Here is a 23937-nt window from a genome sequence, read left to right on the forward strand (position 1 = left end):
CTGTTGGGTCAGCTTGGCTCTGGAGGGGATACAACGGCTTTATGACACCCTTCCCAACCAAATCAGAGAACGCATCCCGACCAGAGAAGTGCAACATCACACTTGTAAGTGAGCCCTTACTACCAACATGTTTGTAAAATGGAGGCGAGTTTGCAATCACAGAAATAACATCACGTACCCTCTAAATTAATGAAGCGTGATTCCGTATCCTCCACACCTTCTGGTTGTTTTACTTTTTTTGTCAGGCAATGTAGTTCACGCCTGCAGATAGGCAGGACATTTCCAATGCGGTTGTGCCTTCGCAGGCAGTTCATGTCAGCAACGTCAATGACTGACATTCCTGTGTCACAGACGGTGTCTATATTGAGCACCTGTAAAGTGAGTCTAAGACTTGAGGGTTTCTCTATGCACTGATGTGTGTCTGGTTTCTATATGTACTGCATTTTGCTGAGCTGTCGCCTCCCGAAATCTCGGAAGTACGTGTGAATAACGCTACATACGACGGCTATTTTTTATGGGTCCGATTGGTCGTGAAATGGAAATCATAGTGCAAATCAAAAATGTTTTATTTGCAACAGAGAGCTACACTTTCCGTCTTCTTCTCTATATAGCCGCTGCTCTGACTTAGACAATTGTCTTACCGTGCGTGGAACCAACATTCCAATATCCTCATCATAAAAGGCAGCCGCCATTTGCTTTCCGCCAATTCTCTACGCTGGCCTGCAGCTTGTTGTCTGTGCCAAAACGCTATCCTCTTAGGCAGTGTTTCATGTGAGCAAAGGGATGAAAATCAGAGAGAGCTAGGTCCGCGCTGCATGGTGGTTATCAAAGACTTCCCATCGAGAACACCGCACGAGCGTCTTTGTTGCAGCTGCAGCGTATGGCAGAGCTTTGTCATGAAAAAGGACAATGCCTGATCACTACATTCTTCTTCGCTTGTTCTGAATTGCCATTTGTAGCAGTTGAAGAGTCATTCTATACGAGGCTGCAGTGACAGTCATACGACTTTCCATGAATTCCACCAAGAAAACTACTTTTCGGTCCGAGGACACAGTAACGTTACACTTTCTCATAGAGATTCGCCTACACCTCTTTGGTTTACTGGGGGAGTGGGAATGCATCCACTGCTTGGAATGCTCTTCTGTTTCTTCATTTTCTAAATAGACCTTGTCTCGTATCCTGCGACAATTTTTTAAAAAATTCTTTTTCATAATGATACGTTGAGGCGGCATCCATTTCTATCTGCTGTACTTTGTGATTGTTTGGACAGTTTCTTGGGAAGCCATCTCGCACAGGGTTTGCGGTACTACAGTCTCTCACTCTCACTCCCAGTTGACATGGTTTCAAGTTGACGAAGGCTGGCCCTGGGCCATCCTACGGACGGACGAAGCTCATTTTCCTCTGGGGTGAGGTGAACACACAGAATTGTCGAGTGTGGGGATCTTCACCTCCAGTAGCTGTGCGGGACGTTCCTCTGCATGGTGAACGTGTCACCATATGGTGTGGCTTCATGGCTACATTCATTATTGGCCAATTCCTTTTTGTAAAGGATGGCGCTCAAGGGTCAAAGACGTGCACCGTGATTGGCCAGCGTTACTGCGATATGCTTCGCCAGCATGTCATACCCACCCTACAGCAAAGAGAAGCATTGAACTCAACAGTTTTTATGAAAAATGGAGCGCCACCACACATCGCTTGTGCAGTTCACTTGCTTCTCAGAAACACATTTGGAAACAATCGAATTATCAGCCGATCGTATCCAAGTGCTTGGCTGGCAAGATCACCTGATCTGACTCTCTGTGATTTCTGCTTCTGGGGCTCCCTGAAGGACATCGTTTACCAGAGGAACATTCCCACATGTGCCGATCTGAAGCGCAACATATCAAGAGAGGTAGCCAGCATATCTACGAACATGCTTAGTTCTCCTATGCGGAATGCAATCCTGCACTTTCAGACTCTTTTGAAGACTGATGGGCGCCGTATCGAGCCCCTTTAGTAGCAGTAATGGTACCGGTACATAATGGTATGATGTACAGTAACAGCACATTAAAAGTGTTTCAATTGAAGGTATTCTGCATTATTTCTCTTCCCCATGTCCTTGACATTTGTGCATGTCAGGGTGGTAGCAGGTGGGTATCTGGGGTGTTTTCCTGCACGAACAATGATAAATACCATGATTCCCAAAAGCTACCACTACGGGACAAAATGTTCATGAAAACTGGCTACGGTAGTGGAGTGAACAGCACATGCTACGGAAAGAGCATTTCGCCCTTAATAGGAAGGACTGGCGGACACGTCCAGAGGGTAGGGAAGGTGGCAGGCAAGAGAGCGATCCGCTGTTGCGGCCGCTACCTTGCCGACCCCCTCGAGTACCTCAAATGACGGGACCCGGTCCTCCCATTGGCGGGTTTGAGGCAGATAGTTGGGTCTCTCACTCAGCAATACCGTGGTGACATCCCTAGCTCAGCGGTATACCGTGGAAGCCAACCACAAGTACTGCGGAGTAGTTTATGTAACAGCTCACGCCAGTGCCTGGGGCTAAATTAAAATGATGAAGGTAGAATACAATAAAAATTTTTACCATCTTTACCTGTTACCATATAAACATTAATGCTGCCATGTTTGGTCCTCATATGTTAGTTAGTTTCCATGTTATAACGTGATAAATAGGGAAAATTTAATTATAACCACCCGCTACTTTGAAGCAGCTGTTGTATAAAATCAGGACGATATGGAGATAGTTATCGAGACAATATGCAGAAAAACCTTGCGAAAATCATTCCAAAAAGGTGCCAAGCTATAATGGATAATGGTAGCGATTTGCCTAACTATTACGTAATTGTGCAATTAGTAACACCGAGCGAGGTGGCGCAGTGGTTAGAAACTGGACTCGCATTCGGGAGGACGACGCTTCAATCCCGCGTCCGGCCATCCTGACTTAGGTTTTTCGTGCTTTTCCCTAAAACGCTCCAGGAAAATGCCGGGATGGTTCCTTTCAAAGGGGCACGGCCGACTTCCATCCCTAATCCGATGAGACCGACCTCGCTGTCTGGTCTCCTTCCCCAAACAACCCAACCCAACCCAACCCAATTAGTAACAACATGTATTTGCATGTAAACATACACTACTGGCCATTAAAATTGCTACACCAAGAAGAAATGCAGATGATAAACGGGTATTCATTAGACAAATATATTATAGTAGAACTGACATGTGATTACAGTTTCACGCAGTTTGGGGTGAGAAATCAGTACACAGAACAACCACCTCTGGCCTTGATACGCCTGGGCAGTGAGTCAAACAGAGCTTGGATGGCGTGTACAGGTACAGCTGCCCATGCAGCTTCAACACGATACCAGAGAGTAGTGACTGACGTATTGTGACGAGCCAGACATTTTAAATTGGTGAGAGATCTGGAGAATGTGCTGGCCAGGGCAGCAGCCGAATATTTTATGTATCCAGAAAGGCCCGAACAGGACCTACAACATGCGGTCGTGCATTATCCTGCTGAAATGTAGGGTTTCTCAGGGATCGAATGAAGGGTAGAACAACTGGTCATAACACATCTGAAATGCAACGTCTATTGTTCAAAGGCCGTCAATGCGAACAAGAGGTGAGCGAGACGTGTAATCAATGGCACCCCATACCATGACGCCGGGTGATACGCCAGTATGGCGATGACGAATACACGCTTCCAATGTGCGTTCACCGCGATGTCGCCAGACACGGATGCGACCGTCATGATGCTGTAAACAGAACCTGGATTCATCAGAAAAAAAGACGTTTGGCCATTCGTGCACCGAGGTTCGTCGTTGAGTACACCATCGCAGGCGCTCCTGTCTGTGATGCAGCGTCAATGGTAACCGCAGCCATGGTCTCCGAGCTGATAGTCCATGCTGCTGCAAACGTCGTCAAACTGTTCGTGCAGATGGTTATTGTCTTGTAAACGTCCCCATCTGTTGACTCAGGGATCGAGACGTGGCTGCACGTTGCGTTACAGCCCTGCGGATAAAATGCCTGTCATCTCGACTGCTAGTGATACGAGGCCGTTGGGATCCAGCACTGCGTTCCTTGTTACCCTCCCGAACCCACCGATTCCATATCCTGCTATTAGTCATTGGATCTCGACCAAGGCGAACAGCAATGTCGCGATACGATAAACCGCAATCGCGATAGCCTACAATGCGACCTAAGTCGGAAACGTGATGGTACGCATTTCTCCTCTTTACACGAGGAGTCACAACAACGTTTCACCAGGCAACGCCGGTCAACTGCTGTTTGTGTATGAGAAATCGGTTGGAAACTTTCCTCATTTCAGCGCGTTGTAGGTGTCGCCACCGGCGCCAACCTTGTGTTAATGCTCTGAAAAGATAATGATTTGCATATCACATCATCTTCTTCCTGTCGGTTAAATTTCACGTCTGTTGCACGTCATCTTCGTGGTGTAGCAATTTTAATGGCCAGTAGTGTATATTTATAATAGTGTTTTTTATTTGGTACAGATAGCGCCGTACACTTGTTGTGCAACTGCCTGTAAGAGATTTCGTCTCGTATTTGTTAAGCTTTGGGTGCTAGTGTAGGGTGGCGGGTGAGAGAGAGCCGACGTGCCGCGGCACTGTGCAGGCACGGAGACGGTGGTGCGGCTGTGCGTGGAGGAGCGCGTGCCGCGGCTGGTGCTGGCCAGCACGGCCGAGGTGTGCCTGACGCCGTACCTGGGCGCCGGCGCCGGCCTCAGCTTCTCGCTGCTGGTCAACCAGACGGAGAGCCGCGCCGCCGCGCCCGCAGTGGGCGACCTGCCGGGGCCGGACGCGGAGCGCGGGCTGCTCGCGCCGGGCTACGCCGCCTCCAAGCTGCGCGCCGAGAGGCTGGTGCTCGCGGCCGACGCCACGCCGCTGCCCTCAGGTAGGACACCTGGCTGACAATGGTCCAGCTAAAACTGGACATGAAGGTGTTAATTTCATGTTCCATGGAACTTGTGTACGGTTAACTGTAATCGTTTGAAATGAGTCATTTTAACTATATATGACGGTAGTATCTGTTCCCGAAAGAACAGTTACCGTGGATGACCATGCAGCTTTGCTAGAAATGAAATGATAATTAAATGGACACCCTAGCTGCAAACAGGCGTTGATGTACTTCATTGGGGACATGTTGAAAATGTGTGCCCCGACCGGGACTCGAACCCGGGATCTCCTGCTTACATGGCAGACGCTCTATCCATCTGAGCCACCGCGGGCACAGAGGATAGCGCGTCTGCAGGGACTTATCCCTTGCACGCTTCCCGTGAGATCCACATTCCCAACATGTCTAAACCACTACATTCGTAGTGCGCCTAATAGATGTTTGCCCATCATACTCAACTATTAGGCGCACTACGAATGTAGTGGTTCAGACATGTTGGGAATGTGGATCTCACGGGAAGCGTGCAAGGGATAAGTCCCAGCAGACGCGCTATCCTCTGTGCCCGCGGTGGCTCGGATGGATAGAGCGTCTGCCATGTAAGCAGGAGATCCCGGGTTCGAGTCCCGGTCGGGGCACACATTTTCAACATGTCCCCAATGAAGTACATCAACGCCTGTTTGCAGCTAGGGTGTCCATTTAATTATGAGTCATTTTACATTTGGCAACGCAATTACAGGATCTCTTTTTCGAAACGCCGTAATTGTTTCCCGTTGCAACGTAGAGATTTGAAATGTGTCTCAAAGCTGCCTACAACCTTCCCGAGTAATGATGATAAAAACGAGACACTCTCCAATGTCGTCCCCGCTGACGCTTGGTGGAGCAAGCTGCCGATACGCGAGAAAAAAGGCCAGCGCTTAGAAGTTTATGTATGGTGTAACGTCGGTTAATGGTGTCGAATTGGCACCAGATTTCAGCAAAATTCTGCCCAGCTCCACCATCGATGTGCCACACGATGGGAAGGTCGTTGGTTGGTTCATTGGTTGATTTGGGGGAGAGGACCAAACCGTGAGGTCATTGGTCTCATCAGATGAGGGAAGGATGGGGAAGGAAATCAGACATGCCCTTTCAAAGGAACAATCCCGGCATTTGCCTGAAGCGATTTAGGGAAATCATGGAAACCCAAATGAGGATGGCTGGACGCGGGTTTCAAGGGTTGTCCTCCGGAATGCGAGTCCAGTCCGTTAGCCACTGTGCCACCTCGCTTGGTGGGAAGGTCGTCACACTCCCATTTACTGACAGTCCAATCTTTCTTTTAACGACTGTCCGATGGAGGTTAAAACCATGAGGTCCACAGTTGGTATCACGCACTGGCTGAGGAAAATGTTTCTCACACAGCACCACTCAGAATCTACACGAAGACATCACAGGGGGTGGCATAAAGGATGTAAAAAAAAAAAATACCCTTTCCTTGGAGCGTTGATTCCCACAGATTTCACAATCATAAATGACAATTAGCAATGTGATGAGCATAAGGACGACGTTCTTCACAATCCTTGACACTGCTCTTGCTCTCCAGACGATTCATCTATTTAAGAACGTTTTTGGCCAGCAAGTCCTCTGAATGTAATTGCACCACTTTTAAGTGCATTGCGACGGCAGTTTTTGCTCTTTTGTACACGTTTGAGCCTTTAGGGGCCGTTCAAAACCATTCGACGAAATTCGAACGTGGTCTGAAGCACCAAAGGGTACTTATGATTTTTCAGCTCTCCTGTTTTGCACCCACCTGTGGCGTGATCGTGGAGGGGTGCAACCCTGACACATGCATGAAAAGGACGGCAAAAGTCCCTCTAGGAATCCACAATTTCATAACACAATCGTTGTCACTCATCTATCTTTGTTGATAACTTTAAAAATGTGCCAATACAGAAAGAAACTGCGACAAGCCTCCTAGGCGCCTGTAGGCAGGCTACACATGTAGAGTCGGAGGGTGTCAGGGAGTTGCCTGCATTCAGGAAATCAGGACACACTGTCACAGTTTATCTCCGTAGAGGTACAACAAAGGCGGTCAGGTGGCACTGTGGGTGTATGGAGGGGAAGGGGGATATTAGAGTTTCGAACGGTCCCTGCTGATTCCATCCTGTACACCAAAGGAAAATAGTGCTCCTGGTCCAAAATGTCCTCAGAGAAGGCACGAATCGACCGAGGGTGTCAGCAGCGTCAAAGGTTGCCAAGAACGTCATCCTGTTGCTCGTCACACTGAGAACTGCCGTTCTCGATCACGAACTGTGTGGGAATCAAAGCCCCAAGAGAAGGGGTGGATTCAGTGACGCCCTTTATGCCACCTCCTAAGGCCCTTTCATGTCAATTCTGAGCGGAGGTGTGTCTGAAATTTCCCCTCGGCCACTCACAAGAACAAGAGTGATTTCAATGCTGGGTGTCGCGGTTCTTACCTCCACTATTTTTCCTTCTGGTATTATAAATACGTTCATCGTTGTTTCTTTTGAACTGCAGTGGATTATTTACAACACATTTCATGAGGGAATAAATACACAGTGAAGCAGTAGTCAGAATGTACACGTCCTTAAAAGGTGTCTACAAGATGATTACGGGTGAGCACCATATGTTACTTTTTTATAGCACGTTTACGAGCGATGAAGACTTTCTGTCTTAAAGACGGATTACCCCATGACAGTATTCCATATTTATTTATTTATTTATTTAGCGTATGGCTCATAACATCACAGTAAAAATTACAGAAACAACACGATTTTAAAAAAATCACATATGTATAAACAGAACAATAAATAACAGTTTGTATATAAGGACACCACCAATTGTAAATTTACTCTCAAAGAAGAGCAATCACAAACGTCCAGCTTAGATAATATATAGTCGATTGCCTCTTGGGTCGCCATTAGGAAATCCTGTGGGTCACCCTCATATGTCCTTAGTGGGCATTCCTGCAGCATGTGTTTGACCGTCTGTCTCTCAGCGCCACAGTCGCAAGCGGCCGAAGGAAGTTTACCCCATCTGTATTCCATATAATGTTATTGATTGAAAATATGCGAAATGTGTCGACTTACTGACTTGTTTCTCCCCAACATTTACAATGATTCCTAGTACAGATGTGGATGAACTAGTTTGTTTTAGAATTTCCAAAATATGTTTTCTCCATTTCAAATTCTCGTCAATATGGGCACCTAAAATATTTGAAGTCCCCGCCGAAGTGATTATCCTTCACCATGTGCTACACTCATCATTGGTGTATTACCTCTACATGTGCAGAACTGAAAACATTGCTTCTTTTTAAAATTGAGAGTCAGACGATTGGCAGATAAAGTCTCAATAATAGTTTTAAGAATATTATTTACCATTTCTCCTGTTAGTGTAGATATGTTTGAATTGACTACAATACTAGTGTGAACCGCAAAAAGAACTAATTCTGCTTGCTGTACATTAGAGGGAAGGTCGCTTACATATATGAGAAACAATAGTGGATCTCCGGTCAAGCCTTGTGGAACCCCATAAGTGATTTCTCCCCAGTCGGAAAAATCTCCCCTACTTACACAAGTTGAATTATTAAGTATGATGACTATTCAGTGCACTACAGAGTTCGTTAACTCTTGAAGTATGTCCGAGCCTTGGTCAGAAGGTAAGAGAACTACGATACTGACCCCACAGGATTTTTTTTTCGACAAAGTTAGCAGCACGGTTCCGAGGGCAAGGTGTTGGCAGTAGAAAGTACGCTCATTGGCTCAGTCGACTGAAACTCGGCAGCTGCGAGGGCAGGAGCGTAATGCGATTTCTTTTTGCAAGGAGAAAAGAGCCGTTCCAGATTTCTAACTAAATCAAACCTGTCTGTGGGAATAGTGTGATGGAAGTTGCTAATCTGCACAGGTGGTGAGTTGAGTTTTAGCTGGTTGAATGAATGTTCATGATGAAGAAAGGAGTGTACATTGGTTATTTGTAACTGACAAGATGAAGAAGAACATCGAACAAATGACACCTGGGGACCTTCGATTGTTTTGGATTTCAAGAAATCTCCACATCTGCATGCAATCTTTGCTGGAACACTTGGTTTTCGAAAACATTTCACAAATCAACACCTAGTCAACAGAATCGCACCTCCGCAGGGATTTCTCGAGCACTTCCATCTGGAAAGTGAATAATCCCTTGGCCCTCTTGTGACTGGCAACGAAACGAGGGCGGCATTCGTATGACATTTAGTTTTCTTTTCTGATTGCTGGAGGCAAGAATAGAGAGAACTGTTCGTTGTTCCCGTTAAGTGTTGTTCATTTTATTCGATACGTCATTAACGTAACAATGAGTGTCCTTGTATAAGATAGCCTTGAAGGTATTTTAATCCTTTCAATAATAGCAAATTAGTTAATTTTACCGCTTTTAAAGGATTAAATGACCGTGACCGCGTGTCTAAAGCAGGTAAGCGCAACCTTCGGTGACCCGCGTACCTGATTCACATTCTTGTTCAACTCGCGAGCCATCTCGTCATATTACGTGACAGCAGCGAACCTGGTGCGTAAAGTCTTAGCTATAGTGTCCATGACGTTAATTTTTATGGGGTAACTTACCGAATTGAATGGCACAGTCCTGCCGTTGTTCAAAGCAGAACATTTCGCGAGTATTCAGTGATTTTCGTGCTATTGTCGCCTACTACCAACATTTGCGATCTATCGGTGGGTAGCACAGAAACAGGCAGTAAGGAGTAGGGTAAAAAAAAACCTACCTATATGCCTCAGCATGAGCCCTAATTTCTGGTGTCTTATCTTCGTGGTCCTTACGAGAACGGCAGTAGAATCGTTCTGAAGTCACCTGCTAGTGCCGGTTCTCTAAATTTTCTCAATAGTTTTCTTGAGATGTCTGCAACCAATCGCCTTTTGTTTTCTTCTTCAATTTTTTATTATGCCATTACCGATTTCTAACCGCCTAGCGATTCATCATCAGGCGGTACATATGTACTGCCGGCCGCTGTGGCCGAGCGGTTCTAGGCGCTTCAGTCCGGAATCGCGCGCTGCTACGGTCGCAGGTTCGAATCCTGCCTTGGGCATGGTTGTGTGTGATGTCCTTAGGTTAGTTGGGTTTAAGTAGTTCTATGTCTAGGGGAATGATGACCTCGGATATTAAGGCCCATAGTATTTAGAGCCATTTGAACCACTTGTACATATTTATTGATTGTTTACAGCAGTGTGGGAGTCGTGTAACTGTGGCAAGATGTATAAATGAAACATGTAAGCATTGAATGTCGCTAGAACTATTCACATTAAGAAATGGATTTTGTTGCATTATTTACGATTATTAGTATCCGTTGGTTGGTTGTTGGTGCACACAGTATTCTGTAAAACACAGTGAATGTCTTCCAGCGACGTTATTTTACTGCACTTCACACACTTAGCCACAGGTAACACGTTCCATACACCTTACAAAACTAAATAAACCAAGGAGTATAGCTAAACTCAGGTCAAGGGGGTTATTTAAGGCAGAGAGTATCTTTGTTCAGCTCTCATAATACACAATGGCGACAGTAAGTATCTATCTATTTCTCTATTGCAAAAATAACATGTAATTAGATGGCAAAATTGGAATGGGCTATTTATAAAATCTACAATACTGGCCATTAAAATTGCTACACCAAGAAGAAATGCATATGATAAACGGGTATTCATTGGAGAAATATATTATACTAGAACTGACATGTGATTACATTTTCACGCAACTTGGATGCATAGATCCTGAGAAATCAATACCCAGAACGATCACCTCTGGCCGTAATGACAGCTTTAATACGCCTGGGCATTGAGTCAAACAGAGCTTGGATGGCGTGTACAGGTACAGCTGGCCATGCAACTTCAACACGATACCACAGTTAATCACGAGTAGTGACTGGCGTATTGTGAAGAGCCAGTTGCTCGGCCACCATTGACCAGATGTTTTCAGTTGGTGAGAGATCTGGAGAATGTGCTGGGCAGGGCAGCAGTCGAAATTTTCTGTATCCAGAAAGGCCCGTACAGGACCTGCAATATGCGGTGGTGCATTATCCTTCTAAAACGTAGGGTTTCGCAGGGACCGAATGAAGGGTAGAGCCACGGGTCGTAACACATCTGAAATGTAGCGTCCACTGTTCAAAGTGCCGTCAATGCGAACAAGAGGTGACCGAGACGTGTAACCAATGGCACCCCATACCATCACGCCGGGTGATAGGCCAGTATGGCGATGACGAATACACGCTTCCAATGTGCGTTCACCGCGATGTCGCCAGACACGGATGCGACCATCATGATGCTGTAAACAGAACCTGGATTCATCCGAAAAAATGCCGTTTTGCCATTCATACACCCAGCTTCGTCGTTGAGTACAACATCGCAGGCGCTCCTGTCTCTTCAAAATGTTCAGATGTGTGTGAAATCTTATAGGACTTAAATGCTAAGGCCATCAGTCCCTAAGCTTACACACTACTTAACCTAAATTAGCCTAAGGACAAACACACAGACCAATGCCCGAGGGAGGACTCGAACCTCCGCCGGGATCAGCTGCACAGTCTATGACTGCAGCGCCTTAGCTCTCCTGTCTGTGTCGCAGCGTCAAGAGTAACCGCAGCCATGGTCTCCGAGCTGATAGTCCATGCTGCTGCAAACGTCGTCGAACTGTTCGTGCAGATGGTTGTTGCCTTGCAAACGTCCCAATCTGTTGACTCAGGAATCGGGTCGTGGCTGCACGATCCGTTACAGCCATGGGGATAAGATGCCTGTCATCTCGACTGCTAGTGATACGAGGCCGTTGGGATCCAGCACGGCGTTCCGTATTACTCTCCTGAACCCACCGATTCCATATTCTGCTAACAGTCATTGGATCTCGACCAACGCGAGCAGCAATGTCGCGGTACGATAAACCGCAATCGCGATAGGCTACGATCCGACCTTTATCAAAGTCGGAAACGTGATGGTACGCATTTCTCCTCCTTACACGAGGAATCACAACAACGTTTCACCAGGCAACGCCGGCCAACTGCTGTTTGTGTACGAGAAATCGGTTGGAAACTTTCCTCATGTCAGCACGTTGTAGGTGTCGCCACCGGCGCCAACCTTGTGTGAATGGTCGGAAAAGCAAATCATTTGCGTATCACAGCATCTTCTTCCCGTCGGTTAAATTTCACGTCTGTAGCACGTCATCTACGCGGTGTAGCAATTTTAATGGCCAGTAGTGTATTAATAAACGAGTAAGGAAGATAACACACTTACAATTTTATTACTGAAATTTCGTTTGACATTTCATTTATATTTTGTTTAAGTAACATTAATTAAACTCTTATGAAATAAACAATAAACATCACAGCATTTTTTAAATAATGAAATGTTAAGTAGTGTTTAGTGGGAGGAGGAGATGAGTGTGTGTGTGTGTGTGTGTGTGTGTGTGTGTGTGTGTGTGTGTGCACTATACAGAGAGAGTGAGTGTTGAGTAGGTGTGCGACTTTGGAAGAGAGAGAGAGAGAGAGAGAGAGAGAGAGAGATAGATAGAGAGAGAGAGAGAGAGAGAGAGAGAGAGAGGGAGGGAGGGAGAGAGAGAGAGAGAGAGAGAGAGAGAGAGAGAAGGAGGCTTTTTTGGAGTTATTTAGTTCTTCAAGTTTCATGATTCTTTGAAATTTCAGAAAAATGTTTTTTTTGCTAAGTCCGTTTGTTCATTTAAGATGGTGTGGGTGATCTCTAATTGTTCCAGGACGTCCATTTTGTTCGTTTCTTTCCTGAAGTGTGTAGGATATGGAGGTGTGTTTTGATGTTTGTATCTGAATGACTGTTTTGTGCTAGGTGGCCTGCAAAACTAGATTTACTTACATTTTTTAAACGAAGTCCATTTATTTCCCTCAATAGTGTTCTTTGAAAAGAACGTCGCCTTCCCTTCAGGGACTCCCATTTGTGTTCGCGAAACATCTCCGTAACACTTGCGTGCGGTTCGAACCTACCCGTAACAAATCTAGCAGCTCGCCTTTGAATTGCGTTGACATATTCCCTTAACCTGACCTTGTACGGATCCCAAACACTCGAGCAGACTCAAGAGCAGATTGTACCAGCGATCTACATGCAGTCTTCCTTACACATGAACAAAATTCTCCAAATAAGTCGACGTCGACCATTCCCCTTCTCTACCACAATCCTCACATGCTGGTTCCATTTCATATCGGTTTGCAATGTTACGCCCAGATATTTAAACTACGTGACTATGTCAACCAGGACATTACTAATGCTGTATCCGAACATTGTGGGTTTGTTTTTCCTACTCATCCGCATTAAATTACACTTTACTACATTTAAAGCTAGCTGCCATTCGTCAAATCAATAGAAATTTTGTTTGAGTCATCTTGCATCCTTCTACAGTCACTCAAATTCGACATCTTCCCGTACACCACTGCGTCATCAGGAAACAATCGCAAATTGCCGCCCATCCAGTCCACCAAATCATTTACGTATATAGAGAACAACAGCTGACCTACCACACTTCCGTTGGGCGCTACTGACGAAGGACACCATAATGAGTACTGTTACTTAAGATGTCTTCGAGCCAATCACATTCCAGGGAACCTATTCTAAATGTTCGTTCCTCCGTTAACAACCTGCAGTGGAGCATGTGTCAAACGCTTTACCGAAATCTAGGAATATGATATCTGCCTGTTGCCCATCATCCATTGTTCGCAGCCGCGCGGGATTAGCCGAGCGGTCTAAGGCGCAGCAGTCATGGACTGTGCGGCTGGTCCCGACGGAGGTTCGGGTCCTCCCTCGGGCATGGGTGTGTGTGTTTGTCCTTAGGATAATTTAGGTTAAGTGGTGTGTAAGCTTAGGGACTGATGACCTTAGCAGTTAAGTCCCATAAGATTTCACACACCACATTCATTTTTGAACATTGTTCGCAGTATGTCATGTGAGAAAAGGATAAGTTGCGTTTCGCATGACTGATGCTTTCTAAAACTGTGCTGATTCGTGGTCATAAGCTTCTCGGTCTCAAGAAAATTTATTATATCGAACTCAGAATGTGTTCATGGAGTCTGTTTGAAATCGCTGTTAGGGATATTGAACTGTAATTTTCGGGTCCGTTCTTTTGGCCTTCTCATATACAGGAGCCACTTGTACTTTTTTCGTCACTTGGCACTTTGCACTGGGCGAGAGATCCGCGATAAATGCAAGTTAAATAAGGGGTCACTGCCGCAGAGTACTGTTTGTGAAACCGCACTGGGATTGCACCAAAACCTAGGACTTATTTGTTTTCAACTCTTTCAGTTGTTTTTCCACGCCAGGGACAGTTATTACTATGCCGCCCACACGGGTGTATGTGCGATGGTCAACGACGGTCCGTATGTACGATTCTCCTGCATGAACTATTTTTTTAACGCGAAATTCAGGAACTTTGGCTTTCGTTTTGCTACCTTCAACTCCTACACCATTCTGGTCAACGAGTGACTCGACTAGACCAGTTTATCGATTTTACATAGGACCAGATTTTTTCGGGTTAACGGCAAAATATTTTACTAACGTCAGAGATAGATCTTTTCACAGGCGAAAGAAACTCTACTAATCTTTGCCTGCCGCCATTTGCGCTTTCTCTTTCGAGCCGAGAATGCAACAGCCGTTGCTTCCTCAGCATTGATGCAGAGGCGAAAATACTTCTCCCCACAGCCCTTCGAGGTAGTGAGGAATTTCCCCCACTCTCCACACGCACGTTATTAGGTCTGTGTGGGCCACAACTTCGGGCCCAAGTTGGAAACGTATTTCTCTTTGGTATTCTCATCTACCCGCAGATGAAATGGCACTGCGTACGCGCGCAGTAAGAAAAACTTTCACTGGTCTGAAGGGTTAAAGCAATCGGACTGTCAACTTCTTTTCCAAGCACATCATTGTATTAAGAAGAGAGAACAGAGCCGTACACGGTACTCGAAACTAGGTTCCTTAAGCAATATGAATAAGTCACACGGGTCATGAAGCAAAAGCCTGGATTTTTCCAAACTGGTTTTGCCTGGATTCAACGATGGCGCAAATCTATACAAAAGAATGTTGTCTACGTTGAACGATAGTATTTGGTAGAGGACAAAAAAATGGTTCAAATGGCTCTGAGCACTATGGGACTTAACTACTGTGGTCATCAGTCCCCTAGAACTTAGAACTACTTAAACCTAACTAACCTAAGGACATCACACACATCCATGCCCGAGGCAGGATTCGAACCTGCGATCGTAGTGGTCACGCGGTTCCAGACTGTAGCGCCTATAACCGCACGGCCACTCCGGCCGGCAGCTAGAGGACAGTTCAGGCTCTGATTTATACTAATACCGCTCTTACATGTTCATTACTGAATTTTTTATCATTTTGCTCCACCTTCGTTGTTTCATAACAGACAATAATAACAGATCAATATTTACTTACTTGGCACGAATTGTTACTAGTACAACACGAATGATATAAAGTATTCGCGTCAGGAAAGTAGATGAAAAATGTTTTCCTGCGACGTCTGAGGAACGGAGTGGTAGAAATCGGAAGCCACTGCACCTTATTACAGATTCTCATGTTTATGACGCTGCTCAAAGAAAGACACTATCCGAAATACTTGAAGTTGTCAAAAATATAAATTTCTCTTTACAGAACATTCCAGTAAATACGGAACTGGAGCGGTTCTAAGACAGTGCACCCGAATTCAGTTGAAGCAGGGTTCGAATTCCTGTGTGGGTATTCTATGAGGGGCAGTCAAATGAAAACGAGACAGATCGAACAAATGTAAGTACATTGTTCACTGTGCGATAACAGTGGCTATGTCACTGATGATAGCGCTACTGAAGCAGCGTTACTAAACACGGTTTTCCGAAAACCCTTCACAAAAGAACAAGAACTAATATTCCAGAACTTGAATCAAGAATAACTGCCAACATGAGTGACTTACAAGTAGACATAATCGGTGTAGCGAAGCAGCTCGAAACCCACAAGAAAGGCAAGGCTTCCGTTCCAGATTATAGACAACGCAGATTCTTTTCAGAGTATGCTGATAAAATAGCTCCATACTTAGCAATCATACACTGAAGCGCCAAGGAAACTGGTATAGGTTGAGTATTCAAATACAGACATATGTAAACAGGCAGAATAAGGCACTGCGGTCGGCAACACGTATATAGGGCAATAAGTGTCTGGCGTAGTTGTTAGATCGGTTACTGTTGCTGCAATGTTAGGTTATCAAGATTTAAGTGAGTTTGAACGTGGTGTTATAGTCGGCGCACGAGCGATGGGACACAGCATCTCCGAGGTAGCGATGAAATGGGGATTTTCCAGTACGCCCATTTCACGAGTGTACCGTGAATATCAGGAATCCGGTAAAACATGAACTCTCCGACATCGCTGCGGCCGGAAAAAGATCCTGCAAGAACGGCACCAACGACGACTGAAGAGAATCGTTCAACGTGACAAAAATGTACCTTTCCGCAAATTGCTGTGGATTTCAGTGCTGGGCCATCAGCAAATATCAGCGTGCAAACCATTTAACGAAGCATCATCGATATGGGGTTTCGGAGCCGAAGGCCGACTCGTGTACCTTTGATGAGCGCACGACACAAGGCTTTACGCCTCGCTTGGGCCCCTCAACATCGACATTGGGCTGTTGGTGACTGGAAACATGTTTCCTGGTCGGACGAGTCTCGTTTCAAATTGTATCGAGCGGTGGACAAAGAATGTTGCTTCTGTACACCCATGAACATTAAGTAGAAGGGAGGAACATTATGGTCCGCAACTCCAAACATTTTTCCATGAACACATTGACCATCTTTTCTCACAGTGTATTAACAGTTTAAATAATAAAATAGATTGTAAAATGTAAACTTTCACGGGCGGAAATGTCACAATCAATAAAATGCTGTGGTCAGGTTGATTTTACTTTAAAACCCTTATAAATTTATAAATGATAGAACGCAGCAATCAGTCGTCCTTTTTTTGCAGGTTTTATTACGCAAATCCAGATTTCGGCTAGTGCCTAGCCATTATCAGTGCACTGATAATGGCTAGGCACTAGACGAAATCTGGATTTGCGGAATAAAACCTGCAAAAAAAAGGACGATTGAGTGCTGCGCTGTGTCATTTACAAATTACATAACAGTCGTTGAGTGTACCCACTTTCCTAATGGAAGGTAAGCTAATGAAAACCCTTAGTTTCGTCCGCATCTGTGGAGGACATTTTCAAATGGGATCATAGCTCCTTTGAATGTCCGAATCACACCCTGGCTTGCTACAGACTGAGCCAGCGTGTGAATCGGACATTCAAGAAGTACAATTCTCCCTGAAAATGTCCTCCGCAGATGGGGACGAAACGTTGGAGTTTAAGATGAAATCCGTTCGACCTCGGAGTAATAGCCCGGAACATTTTATTAATTGTATAGTAAATAGATTATTACTTTTTGCCGATCTGTCTCGTTTTCATTTGACTGCTCCGTCTAGCTTAGTTTCACGGTCCTTTCCCCAAATCACTTCAGAAGTTGTTTCTTCCAGCAAGGCCACGGTTGTGTCTTCCCACCTCCCCCATAGGTTCCGAACTCAGCTTTTCCTCCGACTTTGATGACTTTGATGTATCGGACCATTTAGCATTCATCCCTTGTCACTGGTGTCTGAGCGAATAAAAGGGCGATATCCAGATCAAAAGATTTAGAATTCCGTGAGCCACGCGCCAGTTGTAGATAAATGGGCAGGACAGAGTTATGAGAAACTATTGTCGGCTATCTAGCCTGGACTTGAAAACATTAATTTTGTCGATAGAGATATTTCCGAGACATTTAACAGCGAGATTCTCTCCCAGGCGGCCCCGGCACGACGGCGCCCCGGTGCGGTGCCCTTTCGCTTGTATTAATCGCGGTCGGCGCCCTCGGCCTGATTAAAGGTCGGCCTCGGATGAGCCATCCCCGGTGGCAGGCCCCGGGCTAATGACGCGTGTCCCTGCGACGTCATTGATGACGTGGCGACCGCGCGGTCTGGCTGGGGCGGCGCAATCGCCAGGTGCCACGTGGCGACTTTATCGAGCGTAATCCCCCGATAAGCCGCCACCGCCGCTCCGTACACACTCTGCCCTTGGCGGAGACGTCCCGCTTGGCCCTTTTAGAGGACAGCCACACCCCGCTCATCGGTCCGGCGCCTCATGAGAAACCAGAAAGATCCAATGTCGCTAGTAATAATCCTACTTACCAGCCATAGTATTAATCACCCTTTGAAAAGAGCGCGCTGGAGCACTTGTCATACTGTGGAACTGGCGCCTGCGCACTTGTCACTTAGGACCTCTGCAGACGGTGGAGAATTGGCACCAAGTGGCCGTGAGAGCCTCCACCGCGTATATACGACATGACAGAGAAGTGACGTGTATTTGCCAGCCGGTTGTAGCGATATGAAGTGGTAAGGTACACCTTGCGTTCAAAAACGTCCGGGACTGATTTTAATCCCTCGAATAAGCGAAGTAGTATGGAAATGGTTCGATGAACCCTCTGCCAGGCACTTAAATGTGAATTGCAGAGTGACCATGTAGATGAAGAGAAATCAGAGCTCGAACGGAAAGATTTGGGTTTCCTTTTCCCACGCGCCATTCGAGAATGGAATGGTAGAGAAGTAGTATGAAAAGGTCCCGAGTTCGAGTCTCGGTCCGGCACACAGTTTTAATCTGCCAGGAAGTTTCATATCAGCGCACACTCTGCTGCAGAATGAGAATCTCATTCTGGAAACATCCCCTAGGCTGTGGCTAAGCCATGTCTCCGCAATATCCTTTCTTTCAGGAGTCCTAGTTCTGCAAGGTCCGCAGGAGAGCTTCTGTTAAGTTTGGAAGGTAGGAGACGAGGTACTGGCAGAAGTAAAACTGTGAGGACGGGGCGTGAGTCATGCTTGGGTAGCTCAGTTGGTAGAGCACTTGCCCGCGAAAGGCAAAGGTCCCCAGTTCGAGTCTCGATCCGGCACACAGTTTTAATCTGCCAGGAAGTTTCAGTATGAAAATTGTTCGATGAACCCTCTGCCAGGCACTTACGTGAGAATTGCAGTGTGACCATATAGATGTAGATGTAGAGAGCTACGGAGGCAGCTTGAACCAACAACACATGTGCATTCGACCAGACACTTCCTTTTTTTAAGTCTTTATTTTGGTTTTGGCTTACAAGGACCATACAGGCAACAACGGTTATAAAGTGTCAAAGAAACATAATCGCAAAAAAAAGCAGAATAGCACAAAATTACGAAGTTAGCAAACAAACACACTTTTAAAGTAAAATGAAAGCGCAGTTATACAAACATCAGACAGCCGGCGGCTGTGACGACAGTGGCATTGGAGCAGGATTACAAACAGCACCATGCAACAACATTATGACATACATGCATAGACTCTCAGAGTAAAAGACAAAACATGAAAGAGCAAACACCGTACGTCATATAATAATTACAAGATTAGCTGAAGAACGGAACTGCAAATAACATCATTTAACAATGTGAGAAGTGAAGTACGTACTTAAAATAAAATAAAATCCAAAATGACAAACACGATACAATCAAAGGTATGTACGAGGTTTGGAACTTAAATAGTGGCCACTGTTTATTCACAACCGATACAAAAGAGTTACATGTTTGCACCTGTTACTGTCCTTCAAAGTAGTCACCAGCTTTGTGTAGAACGTTGCCAGCGATGTGGAAGGCGTAGTATACCGTTAGCAGAGCCTGTTCTGTTGATGGTGCGAATGGCGCGGTCTAAAGTTATGATGATTCTCGTGTACGACTGTGATGGTGTTATCCTAACGCATTTACATTCTTCCACGGCAAACCGTCAATAAGCAGTATTACTGCGACCAGCTTTGCGAAAGAAGCGGCGACACTTTCTGCGCAACCCACCCCTCATTTTGCGGACACATACAGCGCGAGCTGTGGCTCCTCTGTTCGGTCGATGGGACTGGGAGGTACTGTACCATCTACCATATTCCCCGGACTTAAGTCCTTGTGACTTTTATTTGATTCCGAAGATGAAGGAACCATTTCGTGGCATTTGCTTCAGAACTGTTCCTGAGATTCGACAGGCAGTAGACCACTCCATTCGCACATGGCTACCTTAGATATTTAGTGTCACTTTGTGCTAGATTAGAAGGGCGATAGGTCACTTTCGAACTGCACATAGATCGACGTGTCATCACGACTACAGTAAAATTACTAGTGATACGCTTCTCGTGCTACATCTCGTCATCATTGAATAATAGTTAGTAAGGTAATTCCGAATCCAATTATAAACAAGTTAATGTTAAATAGGTGAAATCATTTTGCTAATCCTGATACTAGGACTATTGCTGTTGAGATTTCCATAGAGCGCTTGCCGTTGTTAGTTGTGTTTTTTTTTGTATGGTTAGTCATTAAGCAGTTTATACAAAACCACTCGCCACATGAACGACGGTATGTTGGAAAACATTTTAGAGAGAAAAATACTTCGGATCGTCGTAGAAATTATGAGTCCAGGTATTATTTTAAAATCTCTCATTCATGAAAACGTTTCGTTTTGACTTAAGAGTACTGAATGATTTTCGTGATAGAGTTACGGATCCTGTGCGGCTGGTCCCGGCGGAGGTTCGAGTCCTCCCTCAGGCATGGGTGTGTGTGTTTGTCCTTAGGATAATTTAGGTTAAGTAGTGTGTAAGCTTAGGGACTGATGACCTTAGCAGTTAAGTCCCATAAGATTTCACACACATTTGGACATTTTTTTGAGTTACGGGTCTAGCTGTCTCAGACACTAATGAGTGTGGTAATGTTTTTGAAATGTCACACATTCTAAAAAAATTACGTTTACAAGCGTTACGCAGTGTCTTATCTCTAGTGATGTGTTCCCTAATATTTGCAATATCATGGTATTAATTTACACGTGGAACATGTGGATTGACTGCCTTAGTAAGAGCTGTTCTTCTCTAGTGGTGCCTTGTGGTAGCCATTTTATACACTCAAACGACAATACTGGAAAGAGCTTAGAGGAGCTGCAAGACAGCTACGTTATCTGGGCCGAAAGAAAATCAGGCAGAACGTATTTCAGGTCTTTCGGATACTTTTGAGCGTGACTGCACATCGCTACAGCCTACTACTGTTGCATCCCTCCCATAGAGAGAACATTGAACATCTAAACACATATTTCGTAAACCACTGCGCAGTATTATCGATTCCCTTTCATTCCTCTCTCACTCCATGATCGATTAAAAATGATTATTTTTTATATCTCTGTAAGCATTCTAATACATTATATGATCGCTTTGCCAGATATAGTTATTTTTTAGTGGTGAGGGTATAGGTGGGGGTTGATTTATAGCTCTCCAGAGCCGTGATTAGACAAACTTTTAGACTTAATTATGCTGTGCTTGATAGAGATCTGCATGATACAGGGTGGGGCATTGAAAAGTGGCCCGGACCAGTGGATACGGCTGGACATGAATGTGTGCATGTAACCACACCCCGTAATGCGCACATGACGCGTACGCCCGCCACATGATCCACACCCGTCCAGAGAGTAGTGCAGGCTGTGTCAAACAGTGGAGCAGCGGGTGTTCGTTCAAATGGCTCTGAGTACTGTGCGACTTAACTTCTGAGGTCATCAGTCGCCTAGAACTTAGAACAAATGAAACCTAACTAACCTAAGGACATCACACACATCCACGCCCGAGGCAGGATTCGAACCAGCGACCGGAGCGGTCGCTCGGCTCCAGACTGTAGCGCCTAGAACCGCACGGCCACTCCGGCCGGCGGGTGTTCGTTGTGGAAAGTTACATGGAAACGGCGTGGCTAGTTGTTTGTTGAGAAGCTTAATGGTGTCGGTGCCAGCAAAGAGCGACGTGCAACGCTTAATCCGAAAATGGCGTTAGAAGAAGTCAAAAAACATTCCAAAACGAGCCTGCGCACCAGAAAATATGGATGCAGTTCACCACAAAATGCTTCAGAGTCCTATGAAATCAGCCCTGTCGCAAGAGACTGGCATATCATGTCGACCATGCGGACGAATACTACATCTGGACCTGCAGTCAGGTCGCGGCCTTAGTTGGCCACTCAGGTTACCTGATCTGTCAGTGGGCGATTACTTTTGTGGGGTGTCCTCAGGTCTAATGTGTATCGCAACAGCCCTCATAGTCTTCAAGAAGTGCAGCAAAAAATTTCGGATGAGACTACAGCGATTCCAGCTATACAGCTTCGATCTGCCTCCAAAAACCTGCTGACCAGGGTCCAAAAGTGCCAAGAGATGAATTGACATCTGCTGTAGCCAGGATAGTGCTGTATCTCCTTTCCTCTGCTGTGTTTCTTTACCCTGGAATTCTATTCTCCGAGATACTTTTATTCGCCCCAACATGTACTTCCATACTGATAGGAGTCTCAGGCCGACAAGAAAATACAAGTAAAAAGAAGATATAACACTACCACTGCTCTTTATTTACTTTCTGAAACTATTTTGTTAGCCAATTATGGTATAAAGCAACAGTGCAGTGTTACCCTCTAAAAGGAATTTTGTTTTATTGACCGTAACGTACCTAAAGGAGATGGCTTATCGGACGTGAAAGTCAGAATTACGTAAAGGTTTAACAAGTATCAATATTTTATCCATTCAAACTGTACAAATACTGAAAAAACGGTCGCCAGCCTAATTAGGCATAAGAATGGGTAACATTCCTATTCAAGAAAAAGTAAGCAGTTTTAATGGAAAGACACAGCCTCTATTTCTCTCATACGAAAGTGCAAGAAACCCAGTCACGAGCCACAACAAACGTTGTAGTGGGTAAAAGTAGTAGCAGCAAGATGTTCACGTTCTCACAGTCATAAAAGACACTGCTACATTTGAAACATCCCCTTAGAAAAATTAATGAATTGCTGAGCTGATAAACCTCTTACGTTATTTGATTGTCAATCAGTTGAGTAAAACTGAACGTACTCAGACATTTCTCTCTTTACTTATTCTGATCAACACTAAACTGACACACAATATTTTTTAGCGCACCGCAATCTGACTTTCAATAATCCCTACAAAAGAATGGCCCTGGCTAACAATAACCTATACTTTTCATGAATCACTTACTTCACAAAAGTCTTGGTTACTAGAACTACTGCAATACAGCGAGCGCCAATATTGCCAGCTAAATAAAAGATTCTAACTACTGAAGGCACTAACTACTGATAGGCATAGTTAGCAAATGAAAGATTTTGATAGAGGACAAACAATGTATTTACCTTAATAATGTTCAAAAGTCATCATATATATATATATATATATATATATATATATATATATATATATATATATATATATATCAGCTCTCAAAATTCTGCCATCTCTCTCCCCACATCCACCACTGTTGGCAGCTCACCTCCAACTGCACAACGCTACGCGCTGTTCACATCCAACTGCCCAACACTACAATAGCAAATATTCCAACAATGCAAACCAGCCACAGACTGCACACAGCACAGTCAGTGATTTTCATAACGTGGCGTTACCAACATAAAACCTAAACAGCCTACTTACACATTCATCAATATTAAATGCTTTGCGAAACTGAGTAACTCCATCAACACTTCACATGAAAGTCACTGTTAAACTGGAAATTGGGCATGGGCCTAGTCTTCCTTCTTCAGATGTTTTCTGCACATTACAAATTTAAATAATATTCACATGCAATAAGATTCACACTATTCTTTAAAGGCAAAGAAGTAACTGTTCTCATGGACAATGACATTCATGGTAGCTTTACCTTCAGTGAGGTTAAAACAGAAAGTGGGTGCTCATAAACTGATATTACACTTTTTTGAACACGAGGAGTACAGAACTCAACGTAAATATCAAGAGTAGTTAGAACTTTCTATAATCAAGCAACTTTGTGCATTTGAGCAACTATCAGTGAGGGGTGGCTCTTAATCTTGACTACTGGAGTAAAACAAACTGGTACATTTTTATGAACATTGGCTCACCTTTGGTTCTATTTCAACAAGCTGCACAACAAATTTATTTACGAGGAGAAACATTTCAAACCAATCT

At 44.9% G+C, this 23937-nt stretch overlaps 1 protein-coding gene and 2 non-coding genes across 3 annotated transcripts in view; 2 read left to right on the forward strand and 1 right to left on the reverse strand.

Annotated features, from left to right (window-relative positions):
- LOC124597792 (3 beta-hydroxysteroid dehydrogenase/Delta 5-->4-isomerase type 1) overlaps window positions 1–23937 on the forward strand; it is a 239250-nt gene that overhangs the window by 162886 nt on the left and 52427 nt on the right. The window contains exons 5-6 of the mRNA XM_047135961.1: window positions 4624–4902; window positions 5923–5925. Coding sequence (XP_046991917.1) covers window positions 4624–4902; window positions 5923–5925 — 282 coding nt within the window. The remainder of the gene's footprint in view (window positions 1–4623; window positions 4903–5922; window positions 5926–23937) is intronic.
- Window positions 5163–5237, reverse strand: Trnat-ugu. Its single transcript has one exon. It is a non-coding gene; the product is annotated as a tRNA-Thr (tRNA).
- Trnat-ugu lies at window positions 5463–5537 on the forward strand. The gene has a single exon. It is a non-coding gene; the product is annotated as a tRNA-Thr (tRNA).

The sequence above is a fragment of the Schistocerca americana genome, chromosome 1 (assembly GCF_021461395.2).
Source record: "Schistocerca americana isolate TAMUIC-IGC-003095 chromosome 1, iqSchAmer2.1, whole genome shotgun sequence".
Classification (NCBI taxonomy): Eukaryota; Metazoa; Arthropoda; class Insecta; order Orthoptera; family Acrididae; genus Schistocerca; species Schistocerca americana.